The 17,957-nt window shown below is 39.1% G+C and overlaps 1 protein-coding gene across 10 annotated transcripts in view; it reads left to right on the top strand.

The window, feature by feature from the left end:
* The window catches only part of TRIM9 (tripartite motif containing 9), a 107,208-nt gene that overhangs the window by 43,299 nt on the left and 45,952 nt on the right, over positions 1-17,957 (top strand). For all 10 annotated transcript variants that reach the window (XM_025442472.3, XM_049113164.1, XM_025442463.3 and 7 more), the window contains exons 2-3: positions 14,397-14,492; positions 16,859-16,981. In XM_025442472.3, coding sequence (XP_025298257.1) covers positions 14,397-14,492; positions 16,859-16,981 — 219 coding nt within the window. The remainder of the gene's footprint in view (positions 1-14,396; positions 14,493-16,858; positions 16,982-17,957) is intronic.

Raw genomic sequence — 17,957 nt, 5'->3', positions numbered from 1 at the left:
TCTTCTAGGAATTTTGTGGTTTCAGGTCTTATGCTCAAGCCTTTAATCTATTTTGAGTTAATTTTTTTATATGATGTAAGATAGTGATCCAGTTTTCTCAACACCATTTATTAAAGAGACTGTCCTTTCCCCATGGTATATTTTTGGCTCCTTTGTCATAATATAATTGACCATATATGTGTAGGTTAATTTCTGGGCTCTCTATTCTGTTCCATGAATCCATGTGTCTGTTTTTATGCCAATACCATACTGTTTTGATTACTATAGCTTTGTAATATAGCTTGAAATCAGGGCGTATGATGCCTCCAACTTTGTTTTTTAATTCTTGCTTTGGCTATTCAGGATCAAAAATATCCATTTTTGAAAAGCATAATTTATAGTAAAATATACAAATTTTAACTTTACAGCTCAATAAACTTTAACATATATATGTATATTTATATACATGTGTATATATATAATTTTTATATGTGTGTATATGTTTATATATACAAACACATACATATGTATAAATATATATATACACATACATGTGTGTATATATGTGTGTGTGTGTGTATATATATATATACATATATATATATAATTACCACCCCAATCAAGATAGAACATATCCCTACCTCAGAGAATTTTTTTACAACACTTTCCAGTCAATCTCCCCATTTTCCTTACTTCTATCATTATAGGTTAGTTCTTGAAATAGCCTATTCTTGAAATTTATATAAAAACAATGTGTACTTTCTTGTGTTTGGTGTCTTTTACTCCATATAATTTTTTAAATTTCATGTATGTTTTGTGTATATCATTAACTTGTACTTTTTATTACTAAACAGTATTCCATTGTGTGAATATATACAACTTATTCATATTACTGTTGACAGACATTTGCACTGTTTCCAGCTTTGGGGCTATTATAAATGAAGCTGCTATGAACATTTTATCCAAGTCTTTTGGGACATATGCTATCGTGTAGGGCATTTAACTTTATTAGAAAGAGCCAGTTTTCTCAAATGGTTTTACCATTTTAACTCCCACTATCAGTGTGTGAGGCTCCCCATCCTCACCAGCACTTAATGTTGTCAGTCTGGTGGGTCTGTAGTGGTCTTTGTGTACCTTTTGTTTTCAAAGAATGTGTGGGGACACTTGGCTGTTTCAGTCGATAGAACATGCAACTCCAATGCTTGATTTTTGGGTCATGAATTTGAACCCTATGTTGAGTATAAAGTTTGCTTAAATAAATTTTAAAAACTTTAAAAAAAAGAAAAAGAATTTTTGCTAATGTCTGCATTGATGATATAGTGGGGTCCTAAGGTCAGAATTAAAATTCAGATATTGTGATTAACATTTACCAGCCTACTAATGACTCCCATGCTTTTGGAAACTATAGCTTTTCTTTTTCTTTCTTTTTTTTTAAGATTTTTTCTTTATGATAGACATAGAGAGAGAGAGAGAGAGAGAGAGAGAGAGGCAGAGACACAGGCAGAGGGATAAGCAGGCTCCATGCTGGGAACCTGACGCGGGACTCAATCCCGGGACTCCAGGATCGCGCCCAGGGCCAAAGGCAGGTGCCAAACTGCTGAGCCACCCAGGGATCCCCAACTATAGCTTTTCTAAGATAAGTTCAAGTAAGCTGAGATTTCATTAAAAAAAAATCTGAAATTATTGAATTCTTAAAACTTAAGAACAATGTGTCAGAGCCCTCCTGGGCATAGCACTTAAGTGCCAAAAAGCCCTGGATAGAGAACGTAAGTGCAAAAAAAGCCACCTCTTTTTCCTCTGGAATCTTAAGCAGACTCCACACCCAGCATGGAGCCCTACCCAGGGCCCAATCTCACAACTCTGAGATCATAACCTGAGCAAAAATCAAGAGTTGGACGCTTAGCCAACTGAACCACCCAGGGGCCCCTCATCCATTCTTTTATGTTCCATCTAAGAACAGTATTTCTAAAGGGAACAATGTTATAGTGTTTGAGTTGCCTAGCTAGCCCTGCAAAAAATCATATTTAAAAAAAACAATATACTTTCATAAACTGATTCTCCTCATTAATATATAGAAAATTTATAAATGCAGCTTTAATTTCCTATTCGATCCAGGAGTTATTTAGATATTTAAATATTAAATATTTCTTAATGTGCAAGACATTAATAAACACTAAAGGAAGCATTTGAGGGAATGTAGTTCGATAGGAGGATCAAAGTTACTAGTTAATTTTGACTTAATAATAGACAAATGTAGGTTTACATTGGATGAAAGATGGAACGGTAACATCTTGCAAAATAGAAAAACATAGCAAAATATCCAAATTAACTGGTGAGTAATTTTAGATGTTAAAAGAAATGTGATTATGCTCTGAAAATTTTTTAAAGGAAATGGATAATAGAAATATATACACTAAAGATGGAATAAAGCCAACTGTATCAATTAATATAATAAATGTAAATAGCCCAAATTTCCCTATGATAAGGTAAAAAAAAATCACATTGAGTTAAAAACAAACGTATTTTTAAAATAAAAGATGAGCAAAGTGGGGGTACCTGGGTGGTTCAGTCAGTTAACATCTGACTCTTGGTTTCAGCTCAGATCACAGTATCATGGGTCATGAGATTGAGGCCCACAATGTTCTCCACGCACAGTGAAGAGTCTGCTTGAAGATTCTCTCCCTCTGCCCCTCCCTGCCCTTAAATAAATAAATCTAAAAAAAAAAAAAAAAAAGAATATATTCTTCTCCTATGCTCATTGAATCTTTACCAGAAGCTCTTGTGTACATGTATGTGTCCACAAAATAATCTCTAAAGATTAGAGATTTTGTGAACCAGACCTTCTGACCAAATTCTACTAAAACTATTAAGCCATGACTTTTCACTTCTCTAGGAGCCACCCAAATTTTCTAGGTTGTTTTTCCATTTTTGGTCCCTATGGCTTTCTTGGTAAGCAAACAAGTGTCCTGAGGCCAGCCTTGTTCAAGATAGTCATCAACAGTGGGAAGAAGCTAATTTCTTTGACAAACACTTCAGTAATACTAGTAACACTCTGGGCTAGGACCTCTCTCTCTCAAATGCTTTACAAATAATATCAGTGAGAATTTTCACCTTAACTAGGAAAAAAAATCAATAAGAAGCTTTTGGAAAAAATCTCCCTCCCCTCAACTTGGTAATTTTAAAGCAAATTTTAGAAATGAGATTCCAGTCTTTGTCTATCTGATCACAAAAATTAATACAAATGATAATATTTCCAGTGCATTATATAGGCAGGTATTACATCACCTTTATCAGGAGTATAAATTGAATGACCACTCAGGGACATTTTAATAACATGATAACATTTAATATGAGTAAATTTGAAATTTCATTTCTGAAAATGAGAATAATCAAGAATGTGTTGAAAGATTTACTCCAGGAAATTCATGTCAGTTCTTTGCAAAAGATGGAAGCAAACTAAACGTTCTAAAACAGGAGAGTAGTTAAATAAATTATGATGCATCTACATAGTGGGTTACCCTAAAACTTAGTGGTTAACAGAATAAATGCTGGCCGGAAACTTCATGGGTTTGGATACTGCTCTGCTTAACAATTTTAGGACTTTGGACCATATAACCTTCCTTGCTTAATTCTATCACCTACAAAAATTTTGAGTAACATAAGTACCTACTTTTGCTGGGTTGTGTTATGAAAAAAAGAGGAGTTAATATGTACAAAGCATTATAAGCAGTGCTTGCCACATAGTAAATGTTATCCAAGTGTTATATAGCTATTACAAAGGGGGGGGGGAGTTGCATAGTTTTAGTGAGATGGGAAAATATAGCATATTAAGTGAAAAGAGCAGATTTCAAAACAGCAATGGGTATACAATATTATCCCAGTTTTGTTGATACACATTACATAGAGACATACATATCTGGCTATCGATAGACAGTATCAATGTACACAAGATTTCAAGGATAAGCATCAAGGGTTCATTATCAAGGCTATTAATATATAAGGTGAGATTGTTTTTTTCTTCTATTAAATCTTTTATTTTCCAATTTTTCTGAAAGGAGCATGTTCTGTTTTTGAAATATGGAGGGAAAGTTATTTTTTAAAACAAAAACATCTTGCTCCCACTAGTTATTTCATTCTCATCACTAGAAGCTTGAGGGACAGATAGTAGTCATTCCTGCATTAGCACTTAACACTTGAGTCTCTGAAAGAGCACAGGAAAAGCATTTCTATATGAAAAATAGTTCAGTGATTTTTTTTCACCTCATCATATATATTTCTAGGAGCACGCTTTTAATTATTTGACGGGATGAGCACTGGGTGTTATTCTGTATGTTGGTAAATTGAACACCAATAAAAAATAAATTTTATTATAAAAAAAAAAGAAAAAGAAAAACCCTTGTTTGAAGAATGAGAGTTTCTATCTAGGACACTTAAATACTATAAAAAACTGAAAATTTATTTACCTCAATTCTATTTTGCTTATCTTAAAACTGTGCCCTGATAGTATCAGACAGTGTGGAATGCTATACCACCTGGAAGGTCATGGCAGACCAGTGTGGACATGAAGGCAGCCAGAGGGATCCACAGAGAAAACAGCTTTCTGGAAAAGGACTCAGAGCCTGCTGAGTAGAGCCCTACTATTTTCCAAAGAGAAAAGGCAGCATACATACAAAGGAGATCTATCCGGTAGTCCATCTGTGGGATGTAAAATCCAATATTTACACAGAGACTTAGCCCAAGGAAGGCTTGTTTTTGATCCTCAGCTATAAATACTTAGTAACTGCCTAACAACACACATAACATGGTTTTGAATAGCCATAGAAAGGCATGTTCTCTGACAGAGCCTTGGGCAGAGTGGTGTTGACCTTGCAGCCTATATGCTTGCTGCTTTATTAAAGTTTCATGCCTTTCATTGCAACAATTGCTGCCTGAATTCTTTCACAGCTTCTAGAATTCTGCAAAATCCATAGAGACATGGCAAATTGATTTTCCCCAAAGAAATGATGAACATTGGGTGAGGCAACAGTTTCTTTTTTGTTTTGGTTTTTTTTTTTTCCTCTGCCTTGAGGCAAAAAGTGACTCTTCTATCTTGCTGGAAAAACCCTCCATGTTGATTTGTATCTCCAGCTTGAGAATTTCCTGTCTAAGGCAGAAAAATATTTTAAGTTTCATGGATAAAGGCTGTGTAGAGTATATCCAGAATTCAAACTCTAGCCAGAACTGGCTATGTCTGGTGAGGAAAGCAGATATTTCTCATTTGTCCTGAGAGGTGGAGAAGTTACCTTTCTGTTGTTGGATGTTAGAATAGTCTAGTCTTCTTCTGCTTCATTAGAGATCACATAAGAGAGAACTTTTAAATAAAAATTATTAAGCTCAGAATGGTTGTAGTTTCAGAACAATGATGGTTCCTTTAGTGAAGGGATTGTGTTTACTTTCTCTATCATTGTTTTCCTAGCATGAATCACTGTGCCTGGTCCATGATAAAACTCTATGAATATTAATTAAATCATGAAGGAAAATATTATAATTGCTATCTATATTAGTCACTTTTGCTACAGTAACAAAAAAAAACTAAAATCTCAGTGGCAAAGCTTTATTCCTTGCTCATGTTCTATCACAGTAGGTAGTCTGAAGTTCTATGCTCTCTTTCTGAAGCCCATAGTCACTGTATGGGGTATGTCCACTGGTATGCAGGTATGCTGACCAGTTCATACTTGCTCACTGCTCAAGAGTTGATAGTATACATCTCTTCTAACTCCACATTCAGTGATGTCATGTCCCCCCACCCCTCTCCCTTCCAGCAAGCCTCAGTTTATTTTCTATGATTAAGAGTCTCTTATGGTTTGTCTCCCTGATTTCATCTTGTTTTATTTTTTCCTGTTTTCCCCTATGATCTTCTGCTTTGTTTCTTAAATTCCACATATGAGTGAGATCATATGATAACTATCTTTCTCTGATTGACTTATTTCATTTAGCATAATATCCTCTAGTTTCATCCACGTAATGGTAAATGGCAAAATTTTTTTTTTGATGATTGGCTGAGTAGTAGTCATATATATATATATATATATATATATATATATATATATACACACGCACACACATATATACATATATATACATATGGTATATATATGTATATGTATATATATGTATATATGTGTGTGTGTATGTATGTGTGTGTATATATATATATTCTTTATCCATTCATCTGTTGATGGACATCTGGGCTCTTTCCATAGTTTGGCTATCGTGGACATTGCTGCTATAAACTGCTATAAACATTGGGGTGCAGGTGCCCCTTCCAATCACTACATTTGTGTCTTTGGGGTAAATACCCAATAGTGTAATTGCTGGGTCATAGGGTAGCTCTATTTTCAAATATTTGAGGAACCTCTTTATGAGGAATGTCCATATTGTTTTCCAGAGTGGTTGCACCAGTTTGCATTCCCACCAACAGTGTAAGAGGGTTCCCCTTTCTCCACATCCTCACCAACATCGGTCATTTCCTGACTTGTTCATTTTAGCCATTCTGACTTCTGTGAAGTGGTATCTCATTGTGGTTTTGATTTGTTTTTCCCTGATGCCAAGTGATGCTGAGAATTTTTTCATGTGTCTGTTGACCACTTGTATGTCTTCTTTGGAGAAATGTCTCTTCATGTCTTCTGCCCATTTTTTGACTGGACTATTTGTTTTCTGGTGTTGAGTTTGATAAGTTCTTTATAGGTTTTGATTTCTAGCCCTTTATCTGATGTGTAGTTTGCAATATATTCTCCAATTCTGTGGGTTGTCTTTTGGTTTTGTCTACTGTTTCCTTTGCTGTGCAAAAGATTTTTATCTTGATGAAATGCCAACAGTTCATTTTTTGCCTTTGTTTTCCTTGCCTTTGGAGACATGTCTAGCAAGAAGTTGCTGCAACCGAGGTCAAAGAGGTTGCTGCCTATGCACTCCTCTAGGATTTTGATGGATTCTTATTTTACATTTAGGTCTTTCCTCCATTTTGAGTCTATTTTTGTGTAAGGTCTGAGGAAATTAAATGGTCCAATTTCATTCTTCTGCATGTGGCTGTCCAGTTTTCTCAACACCATTTGTTAAAGAGACCATCTTTTTCCCATTGGATAGTCTCTCCTACTTTGTCAAAGATTAGTTGATCATAGAGTTGCAACAGCCTTTAAAAGGGAATCAGGGCAGAGTATCCACTACAGTTAGGTAATATGTTCAAGGTCATACAGCTAGTAAAAAAAGGCTAGGATTTAAACCTAAGTCCATCTGACTTTAAAGTCTATCTTCTTAACACCAGTGCCAGATTAGTCCATATTGCCCTGTCTACCTCAGTCAGTCGCTACTATCTGGTTAAAAAAAAAAAAAAAACATTTCTGGTCCATGTTTATGGTTTAAAGAATAACTAAAACAGAATATTTGGGTTTGAATTGCTATTAAAAAGGTGGTAAGTAGTAGTATGCATTAACTTTTGGTGTAGATGTTTGCATACTTGTGTGTGCAGATCTAGCACTGAGGAATGGGAAAGGGGATTATATGGAACAGGGTTCTAGATTATAGGTGCATAATGTCTTCCTCCTTTCTGTCTTCCACACAGCTTATAAGTCACAATCACAGTAAAAATGGTAAGATTGGTTTAATATATGAGAAATGGGCCAGTTTAGGCAAGGGAACTTGGATGTGCTTCCTTCCCTACCCTTGAGGTTAACCCAGGCCTGCTGAAGGGACAGCTCATTGCTCACAATTACCCCAGCTTGCCCTAGGTCAGGGCCAGGGTTAGTCACTATCAGATATAAACAAAACAGGACACCAGTGAAAGTGGTGAAGACAGATTTCAATCAGTAATATACTGTTGCAATAGGGGGAGTTCAGTGTGAACTGAACTCAACTTCCATGTGTACAGGAGGAACTAGGCATTTTACAGGGAGAAGGAGGGAGTGGAAGGGGATTAGCTAGGGCTCAAGAGAGGCAGGGAAGTGAGAAATTAGAGTGGGAAGGGGGTGGGCCCATATGAAACCCATCTGGGGCTGCTCACTGGTGCTTATTGACTTTAGACGTCTATCCTCCTACAGACACTAGGAGACAGGGGCCCCTATCTTCAGGTATTGGCTGAAACAACCAGTAAATTCATGTAGGGGCCTTGAGTTTCCTCAGACTGACATTTTAAGGGGGCTAGGGTCATCCTAAAGATGTGGCCACAAGCCATTAGAAACTATGTTAGTGTTTTGTTCAAGTCTTTATAGGCCAAGGTTGAGAAAAAGGCACAGAGGAACCTGGCTACAGTTTAGCCACAGAGAGGGTCTTTATCACAACCAATCATCAATAATCAGCAGTTTAGTGGACCCAAATCAACTGCCCATAAGGCCCCTTAGATACCAGCCTTACCCAAAGCCAAGAACTTCCCTATACTCCACTGATGAGATGTCTCATATACACATGTATTCTCACACACGTTCTTACACACTCACACACTCTGTGCTCATACTTCCCCACATACATACACATTCATTTTCACACATACACGTACATACATGTACTTAGACTATTTGTTTACAGATCACAATCTGTTTACTGCCCCTGCCCCACTGCTGGCCCTCATCTCCAGGCAGGCCAGCCTGTGAGGCTTCCTGCCCATCTAATTTGTCAGCTGGGGCTGGGGTAGGTCCAGGGTCTTCCACAACCAGGGAAACCAGACGAGAGATCTTTTATGTGGAGAAGAAGAGGTACAGTCCAGAAACGGAAGTTTTAGTCAGAAGGAGAATCAGTCCCCCTGAGAGTTCAGCTCAAAGGTTCCCCAAGTTCTAGTCACTTGGTGACTTCTCATTCCTTCCTTTACTGGAATCCCTCCCAAGGTCTTGGGTCAGTGGGTGATAAAGCCAGCGCTGGACCTCAGTCCAAAGCTTTTGGCCTTCTCCCTTGAGACCCATGGATCTAATTGACAGATCCTATTCAAATTCACTAAAAAAACTTTATGCAGGAAAAAAGCAGTTGAACATTTCATAGGTTAACTAGATATGCTATGGTTTACGTATTATCTGCCTGTTAAACATGGTCAGATTTCCTCATAATCAATCATAATCCCCTTACCAATTCACCTTCCTTGGTTTTACATGCTCTCACCATGTGTGGTTTTTATTTCTTCCTGTATGAGTATGAGACGACTCCTCTTCTTCTTCTTTAGACGGTGGAAGCAAAGAGCACAACTCTGTAGTCAGACTAGGGTTTGTGCTCCTGCTCTTTTATATGTGAGTTGTAAAACCTAAACTCAACTCTGAGCCTCTGCAAAATGGCAGGGTAGTGATTGAGATTAAATAGGATGTACATAAAAAGCACCTTTCAGGGAGACAGAATGAGAGACTCCTAACTCTGGGAAACGAACAAGGGGTGGTAGAAAGGGAGGTGGGTGGACGGTGGGGTGACTGGGTGACGGGCACTGAGGGGGGTACTTGATGGGATGAGCACTGGGTGTTATGTTATATGTTGGCAAATTGAACACCAATAAAAAATAAATAAATAAACAAAAATAAAATATCCATTTAATGGCTAAAAAATAAAAAGAATCACCTTTCAGTCCCTTCTAACAAGAAATGGTCAATATTTCATAACTTACTAGAATTTTTTGCCTTTACTTTTTAAAGAAGATTTTATTTAGTTATTTGAGAGAGAGAGAGAGAGCACGAATGGCAGGTAGGGGATAGAGGGAGAAGCAGACTCCCCACTGAGCAGGAGGCCCAACTCAGGGCTCAATCCCAGGACTCTGGGATCATGATCTGAGCTGAAAGCAGACACTTAACTGACTAAGATACCCAGGTGCCCCATTGCCTTTACTTTTTAATGTAGTAAGACTTAAAAATCAGCATTTCTTCCAGGAAAAAATTGTTCTTCTCCTAGGGGCCTTACTTCAGAGTCACATCACATCAACTGTCACTTTGCTTCTGCATTTTGTGTTGACCCTGGTACCTGAGAAGGAGGTGGCATGGGCCATAGCACCTGAGTGGAGGGCACTGTGACAGTCACAGGGACTATCAAGCCACTGTTGCTTGCGTGTGGCCTCATCTGTTTTGTATGAATTCTTTGGGGTTGGTCCTTTTTGACTCGTCCCATGCTTGAAACTTCAGATCACAGACAGCCAGGAAGCTTTCCTTCATGTGTCCCAACTGTCTCCATCCAATATTCGTAGTAAACTAAGGGAGGAAATGACACATGGATGATGTTCATGGCAGAGCGAGGAAAGGAGACACCATCCTCCATGTGGGCATACTTGGCAGATGCTCAGCCAATGGAGGAGTTGGTCAGGAGGAAATGAATCCCATACCCATCTACCGAGCCTAAATAATAATAGGGTGTGGACCATACTCCCCCAGGGTTTCCAGGTTGAGTTCTTGATCCCTTATAACCTTCACTCCTTTGGAATGTGAGGGGAATCTGGGTGGAAGTTGGAAAGAAAGCAGCACAGAAAGGAGGGAGGAGGTAGAATGCTTTGTTTCTCTCCTTCAAGCTCTGAGCGAGCAACTTGCCGTTTTTCTGGGATGGAAGATTTGGTGATTCAGAGCATGCTCTGAGCTCTTGCCTCCTTGGTTACATTTCCCCACTCTCATTTACTTTCTGATCATGACAGCTTTTCAGAAAATTGGAAAACAACTATCCAGGAAATCAGAATGGCATTGCTTTGGCATTATAAACTGCTTCTAATGGCTATATGTACAGCCAAAGGTGCTGTAAGGAAAACACACACTAAATATTTGCATCTTTGGTGTTCTGATATAAATTTACAGGGCTGGTCTGTGGTCCTGAATACAGAACATTTCTGTGAGCCCGGAGCAGAAATTTAAATGCTTCTGGGAAACAAAATCAATCAATAATAATGTTCTTCTACATCAGATGTAGCTTATAAGTGTGATCAAAAGACTATTCTATAAAAGCAATGCACACATAAATCCTTATACTAAGAACATTTTCTAGTGATAAATAGTTTCCAAGATTTTTCATTGTCTCCTGCTCAATTTCTACAAGTTGGCAAAGCTTAAGAAAAAGGTTTTTAGATCTTTATCATATAATGCAGTTGTTTATCAAATACCAGAACCATTAACCAGATAGAAGGCATTCTTGGGACTGAATATAGACACAAAGAGAGGTAATCTGCAAACGAATTGATTTTTTTTCAGCTCACTTATTGCTTTGCCATATAAAAACCTGAGTGTGGATGAGGCCAACACTATTTGCATACTATGGAATAATTATTTTCTAAGTGGATAGCAGTGACTGGTCAACAATTCTTTATGGGTGTCAGGTCTAACTCATATTGTACAATTAATTGCCAGGTGAGAATACAAGAAATTATGTAGCTTCAGTTCTGTATAGCTGAATGAACTTGGTTTCTATATTCCAACATCCAAATGTGGTTACTAAGACAGAGATTATAACAAAAGGGGGAAGAAAACTGTGGTAGCCAGCAAACTTTTGCTCATTCAGAAAAAGGGATATGAGTTCTAAAGTAACTATGAAAAAATGTCTCCTTGGGCAGCCCCGGTGGCCCAGCGGTTTAGCGCCGCCTTCAGCCCAGGGCCTGATCCTGGAGACGGAGGATCGAGTCCCACGTCGGGCTCCCTGCATGGAGCCTGCTTCTCCCTCTGCCTGTGCCTCTGCCTCTCTCTCTCTCCCTCTCTCTCTCTCTGTGTGTGTGTGTCGTCATGAATAGATAAATAAAATCTTAAAAAAAAAAAAAAGAAAAGAAAAATGTCTCCTTAAGAATATGTCTCTCATTTTATTGCCTGCTCCTCTAAATGAGACCCTCCTACCCTCCTCCATCCCCTGGACTCTTGGGAAAAGTTCTTTAGGAGAAAGCTTTTACCCCAAATTATGGGTGCAGCTGAAACCTGGCAATAAATAATTGAGTGGTCCTTCCAGCATTGTAGGCTCACTTTGTGCTTTTTTTACTCAGCTGTGTTGGTCTAGCCTCTCTGAGTCTGAGTACATAGATCAAAATATTAGTGATGAAGGATGTTTTCCAACAGATCCTGTTCCAGGAATATGCTCTGCGAATCTCCCCCATCAGTCTGCAGGCATTTGTGAGCAGGAAGAAAGAAGATGAATAAGAGTTAATAACAACCCGGGCACCTCGGTGGCTCAGTCGGTTAAACGTCTGCCTTAGGCTTGGGTCATGATTCTGGACTCTGGGGTTCCTGAAGCCCCAGATCAAGCCCCATGTCAGGCTCCCTGCTTCTCCATCTTCTTCTGCTCCTCCTCCCTCTCATGCTTATGCTATCTCTCTGTGTCTCTCTCTCAAATAAATAATTAAAATCTTAAAAAAAAAAAAAGAGTTAATAACAACCAACATTTATTAATCATGTACCATGCATCAGAGGGGTTCTGGGCTTTAATCTAGTATCTCACGCAATGCTCATAACACCCAAGAATAGTAATATTCTTCTCATTTTTTGGAGGAGGTAATACTATCTATAAAAGGTTTTCAGCAAGTAACTGGCAGCATTTATGAATTCAGAGTAGATCCCTTAGCCATTACCCTTAGCTAACAGGAGCTTTTACATTGGTAAATGCACTAAACGCTCACAATGACCCAACTACAAAACATTATTATGCTTCCCATTTTTTGCACTGGAGTAACTCAGGCACAGGGAACTTTCTCAAGGTCACATTTAGTAAAAGACAGAGGCAGGATTTGAGCCCTTCCAAGGCCTATTTCTTTCTACCACCCCACATTGATTCTATTAAGCATTTGGCATGCATATTTTTGGGGAAATCCAGTGCCCAACTTTGTATTTAATAAGACAAATATAAGAGAAAATATTTACTTAGCCTTATACTCTCTAGTTCTATCCATGTGGTTGCAGATGGCAAGATTTCATTCTTTTCTATGGCTGAGCCATATCTTGGCTATTATAAATAATGCATCAATAAACATAGGGGTGTGTATATCTTATCCAATTCGTGTTTTTGTATGCTTTGGATAAATATCCAGTAGTGGAATTACATATGGTAAGTTGAAGGTGATTAAAAGTACCCTTAGCTTGATGAGCACTGAGTAATGAATGAAATTGTTGAATCACTCTCTTATACACCTAAAACTAATATAACATTGTATGTTAACTATACTGGATTTAAAGTTTTTTAAAAAGAGACAAGAGAAACATTCATTAGATCAAGAGATATAATCTTAAGATTCTGTCCTTTTACTTGAAAGGGAAGAGTGGTTAAAGTATTGTGTTGGCAAGGAAGAGAGTGGGCTTTAGCTTTCAAAGAAGATATTGTGGGAAAGGAGTTTGTCTCTATAATTTACAGGAGAGATGGAAGGATATGCCTGGGCTGCTAGAAGAACTCTTGCATTAAGTACAATGGTAGTGGCTGGGAGTAATGGAAACCCCAGTACAGAAACTTAACTCGGAGTTAAATGTTCCCCATAGACAAGAAGCCTAGTGGTAGGAGATTTCAAGGGTTATCCAGCTGCTCAAAGCTGCCCCTGGAACCCAGGCTCTTTCTCCTTCCAACCCTCCTCCCTTACCACGTTGGCCATCTCAATGAGAGTCCTAAGACATCTACCATAAAGTCGGGAACACAAGGGCAGAGGCTGCACCAGACACACTGGTCTCATGTGAGAGAAAAGCAAGAGCTTTCCCAGAACCCTCCTTACCTCCAGCCAACTGCCACTTCTGTCTCATCACTTAGCAGTGTGTCCCATGGCCACCCCAGCAGGCAGAGAGGCTGGAGAAAAAAGCAAGTGTTTACATGCACACACAGCCGTCCAACAGAATTGCATCCCATATGGACAGGACAGTGTGGGAAATCAGGAAGAGTCTGCCTTGGTTTAGGGGTAGAGAGGAGTAAGGGCAACAGGGAGGGCTGCAATTGGGAGAAGGAAGGTAACCTTGATGAGGAGGAATGCAGTTGTGGCTTTTGTATCTGTCATTCCATTGGAGCGGCCCCAGAGAGTCACACCAGTGCTCTAACCCTTCATTCCTCTCATCCTGTTCTTGACTCTCTAATCTTACTGCTTCAGGCCCAGACCAATAACACTTTGGCCTAAATAACTTTGGCGATTATCAAATCATCTGACTCACTGTTTTCTTTTAATTTTAAATTAAATAAATTATTGCTGAATTAATTAACTAATTAATGAAATGAAGTAATTTCAGGCAAATATCAGTTGGTGAGGGCCTTTGCGATAGCCAGGAGTTTTCACTGCTTCAGAAGAGAAAGTTCTCAGGAGCCTGCGGAAAGATGTCTGGATACCTTTATTACCAGAATCCTCTTGTACAAATGTTGACTATATGTCCCAAGCTCTGACAAGAAGAATCTGAGGAGGTTGAAGACGCTGGGGTCTTGGATCGAAACAACTCTGTACAATCTTTTTGCTACTTTCCATGACTACAGCTCCATGGCTTCCTTCTTTATCTTTGCAGAGCCAGCTCTCTCAGGCGCTGAATGGACTGTCAGACAGGGCCAAAGAAGCCAAGGAGTTTCTGGTGCAGCTCCGCAACATGGTCCAGCAGATCCAGGTATTGGCAGCATCTGAGACTGAAAGCAAACCTCCACAGGTTAAGATGTAGCTGTGTAGTGGGGAAGTTTGTCTATTTCTTCTACTTTTGTGTGTTGTGGGGAAATTCCAATTATTTTTTTCTCCTCTGTCTCCTCTAATACAAACATGAGTACAGATCAACTCAAATATGCCCCCTTCTCAAGGTGGTTATATTTTGCCAACAAGGTGGCAACACAGCCTGGTTTTCCAAATAGTTCCTGTCTTTGGGACTGAGGTCCTCTATTACTCTGGATTTAGAAAAGAGGTCTCCTTGTGAATTCAGAGTCATAACTGTTGCATTTTTTAAACTCTTCAGATTCCCAAAACACCTTCCAATAGTTATATCTTATCTGATGGTAACAAACAGGTCACATTTTCTCCTTCCTTCCTTCTTTCCTTCCTTCCTTCCTCCCTCTTTTCCTTCCTCCATCCTTTCCTTCCTTCCTCCCTCTTTCCTTCCTCCCTTCCTTCCTTCCTTCCTTCGTTCATTCCTTCCTTCCTCCTTCCTTCCTTCTTTCCTTTCCTCCTTCCTTCCCTCCTGTGCATAGTAATGCTTCTTCTCTACTTAGATACTTAAGTATTTTCCAACCATGATCCCCCTTGGTAGCTATAATTTCAGATTACTTTATTTGAACACAATGACACACAGATCAGCCAGCATTTAAGAGCCCATGAATTCTCCACTATTGCTAAAGGGAAGAAGCCAATAACTGCACAAGATGCTTAAATAATGACCTTCTGCTCTGTTTACTGTTCTTAAGTTTTGAGGTTGCCCCACAGAAATAACCTTCACTCTGGCCTCCAGTAAATTGCTGTCTGAGTTAATATTTAACCCATGTGAAGGTAGAAATATCTTTTTAAATGTAAGCCAGCTTTTCAAAGCATCTCACACTGACTTCCTCATCCTTTTTTGCATGTGTGCTCATGTTAAAACTTTTGGTTCCCCAACAACCTACCACTTGCACACTTCCTTCTGTTTCCCAGAGCAACAGAGGTTATTGCAACAGAGTCAGTCTCTTCTCTGCTCTTGCCTCTGCACCCCACCTCTTCGTCAGAGCAAAGCTTTCTTTCTGCTCTAAATCAGAACCTGTAAGAAGCCTGCCCTCATCCTCCCAATATTACCCTGCATGGGACAGAGAGAGCTCTTAAGTGATGTTTTCCATAAGACTTCTCTGAGTACTCAAAAGCAATTGTCATGAAAGCTGAAACTTTACACGTAGGAGTCATTGCTTTAGCAATTACTAATGCACACCTTAAATGAAGAAGACCTTGCACTTGAGAAATTATCAGATATCTATCAGTATATCCTTATATTAAGAGACATAGTTCTTTATGATTTGGGGAATAAATTAAATTTTGATAGGCTAAGCTGTTCTTTCCTCGCCAGCCCCCAAAAGCTTACAGTAGACTCAGTTGGATGCTATTTTTTCAGTGCTATTCATGAATATGTGAGTATTCATCTTTCATTTTCTCTGTTACAATTGTTTTTCAGATTATGGTTTGGTAATTAAAATTATACATGTAACTTATTGAAAGGATTACTGTTAATGAATGCTTATGATTTAGGAGAGAATTACTTGAAAGAAAATGTCTATGGCATGTATAGATTTAAATCAAGTGAATAGTTAGATGCAGGATTCAATTTAAACATCATGGAGAAGCTATAGTTCATTTCAAACATAGTTTTCTCCCACAAGCAGTTGGTTCATGGCTTGACTTTTATAGCTGAATGATGCTTGTTACATGTACCAGTTCTTCTTGATCAGCTATGTGCATTAACTATTTGCTTTCCTTAATGAAAGAAGCAAGTACTTTTGTAATTTGCCCATGATTATTCTAATAAACTTCTGTTATCATTGGATTATTGTTTAATATTGAAGACCACTGCCATCCTTTTTCTTCTCTCTCTTCTTGAATTTAATGATTCTTTAACTCTCCTGCCTTCATAATACCCCACCCATTCAGGCAGCCAACCTCTCTGAACGCCACCTTCCACCATACGTAAGTAGACATATGCCAGCCCTCAGAAGGATTCCTGTTCAGCTCTACAAACCAAGCTTTATTTTATGCAATGTAATGTGGACTGAGATGATCTCCTTTTGATAAAAATTAATTTATTAAGTAATGCTTATCCTTTTCAATGTAAAATTCAAGTGAACATTACCACTGTAGAATGAAATTTATGCAGTTATTTTTAAAATGCTAAATGTGCATTGTGGACAGAGTTCTTTTTTATCTCCTTCAGCAGGGATCTCCATCCCACAAATGGACAGGGGAGCTCTTTTTATTCTGGCAGCCCAAGGAACCCAGGTGCTTTGGGGCTAAGACATGTGCTCTCTCATGCAGGAGAACAGTGTGGAGTTTGAGGCTTGCCTGGTGGCCCAATGTGATGCCCTCATCGATGCCCTTAACAGAAGGAAAGCCCAGCTGCTTGCACGTGTTAACAAGGAGCATGAGCACAAGCTGAAGGTGAGTGCTGTGCCATGGAGAGAGCAGGAAGCCAAGGAGCCCAGCTCCTGGGAACAAGATGGACAAGCTAGATGGGTAGGCCAGAAGCCCACAGTCTTGGGTGGCCAATGCCCCAGAGGGCAAGAAGCCAGCATCCTTTCATTCACCATGCACTCCCTAATTTACCTCATTGATATTAGTTGAGTGACTCCCCTGGGTCAAGAATTGCTCTGGTGCAGGCATAATTAAATAAATAAAAATTGCTGCCCTCATAAGGCTTATATTCCACCAGAAGGGACAAAGAATAAACAAGATAAGTAAGTAAAATATGCATTATTTAGTAAAAAGCACTAAGAAAAATAATGAGTGGGGAATGGGGAATACTGGGGAAGGAAGCTGAAGTTCTAGACAGGGTGGCCAGAGTGACCATACAGAGGCAAAATGTATTTTTGAAATAGGAATGGAAACCATACCTTCCAGAAAACAAACAAGATTTGTCTTAACTTCTGAAGTAAACTGTGCAATGGGACAGCTGCAGACTTTTGTCATCACGCAGTGGAATCAATTGATTACAAATCTGGAGCCCTATTGGCAAAAAGATTGGTCTTCCTGAAGACATCTGATACCCCATCCATTGCCCCATTGGAGCAGGGTGTGAGAGCAGGCTGGAAAGATGAGAAGTAAGCAGTCAACAGAGGTCCGCATTCATTGCCAGTAAGCCCCAGGGTAGCTACCAGTGTGTGGAGGGTAGAGGATATGCTGTGCTGGTCTGATTAGGGTACAGGGTGAGGTGAGGTCTAACTCCAGGCTCTCTCCTGGGGTTAGGCAGTCAACATCAGGGAGCTTCAATAGTGGGCAGCACAGAATGGATATGACCTCAAGGGAGCTCATGAAAAGGCCTATAAGCATCAGATACCCCAGCAGTTTAGAACAGGCTGTAGTCCCTGAAGAACAAGGGAAGGCCCCATCTAAACAAATGGGATTCAAGTAGAAGAAC

Source organism: Canis lupus, chromosome 8 (assembly GCF_003254725.2).
Source record: "Canis lupus dingo isolate Sandy chromosome 8, ASM325472v2, whole genome shotgun sequence".
Lineage (NCBI taxonomy): Eukaryota > Metazoa > Chordata > Mammalia > Carnivora > Canidae > Canis > Canis lupus.
This window is presented reverse-complemented; position numbering and strand designations above follow the sequence as displayed.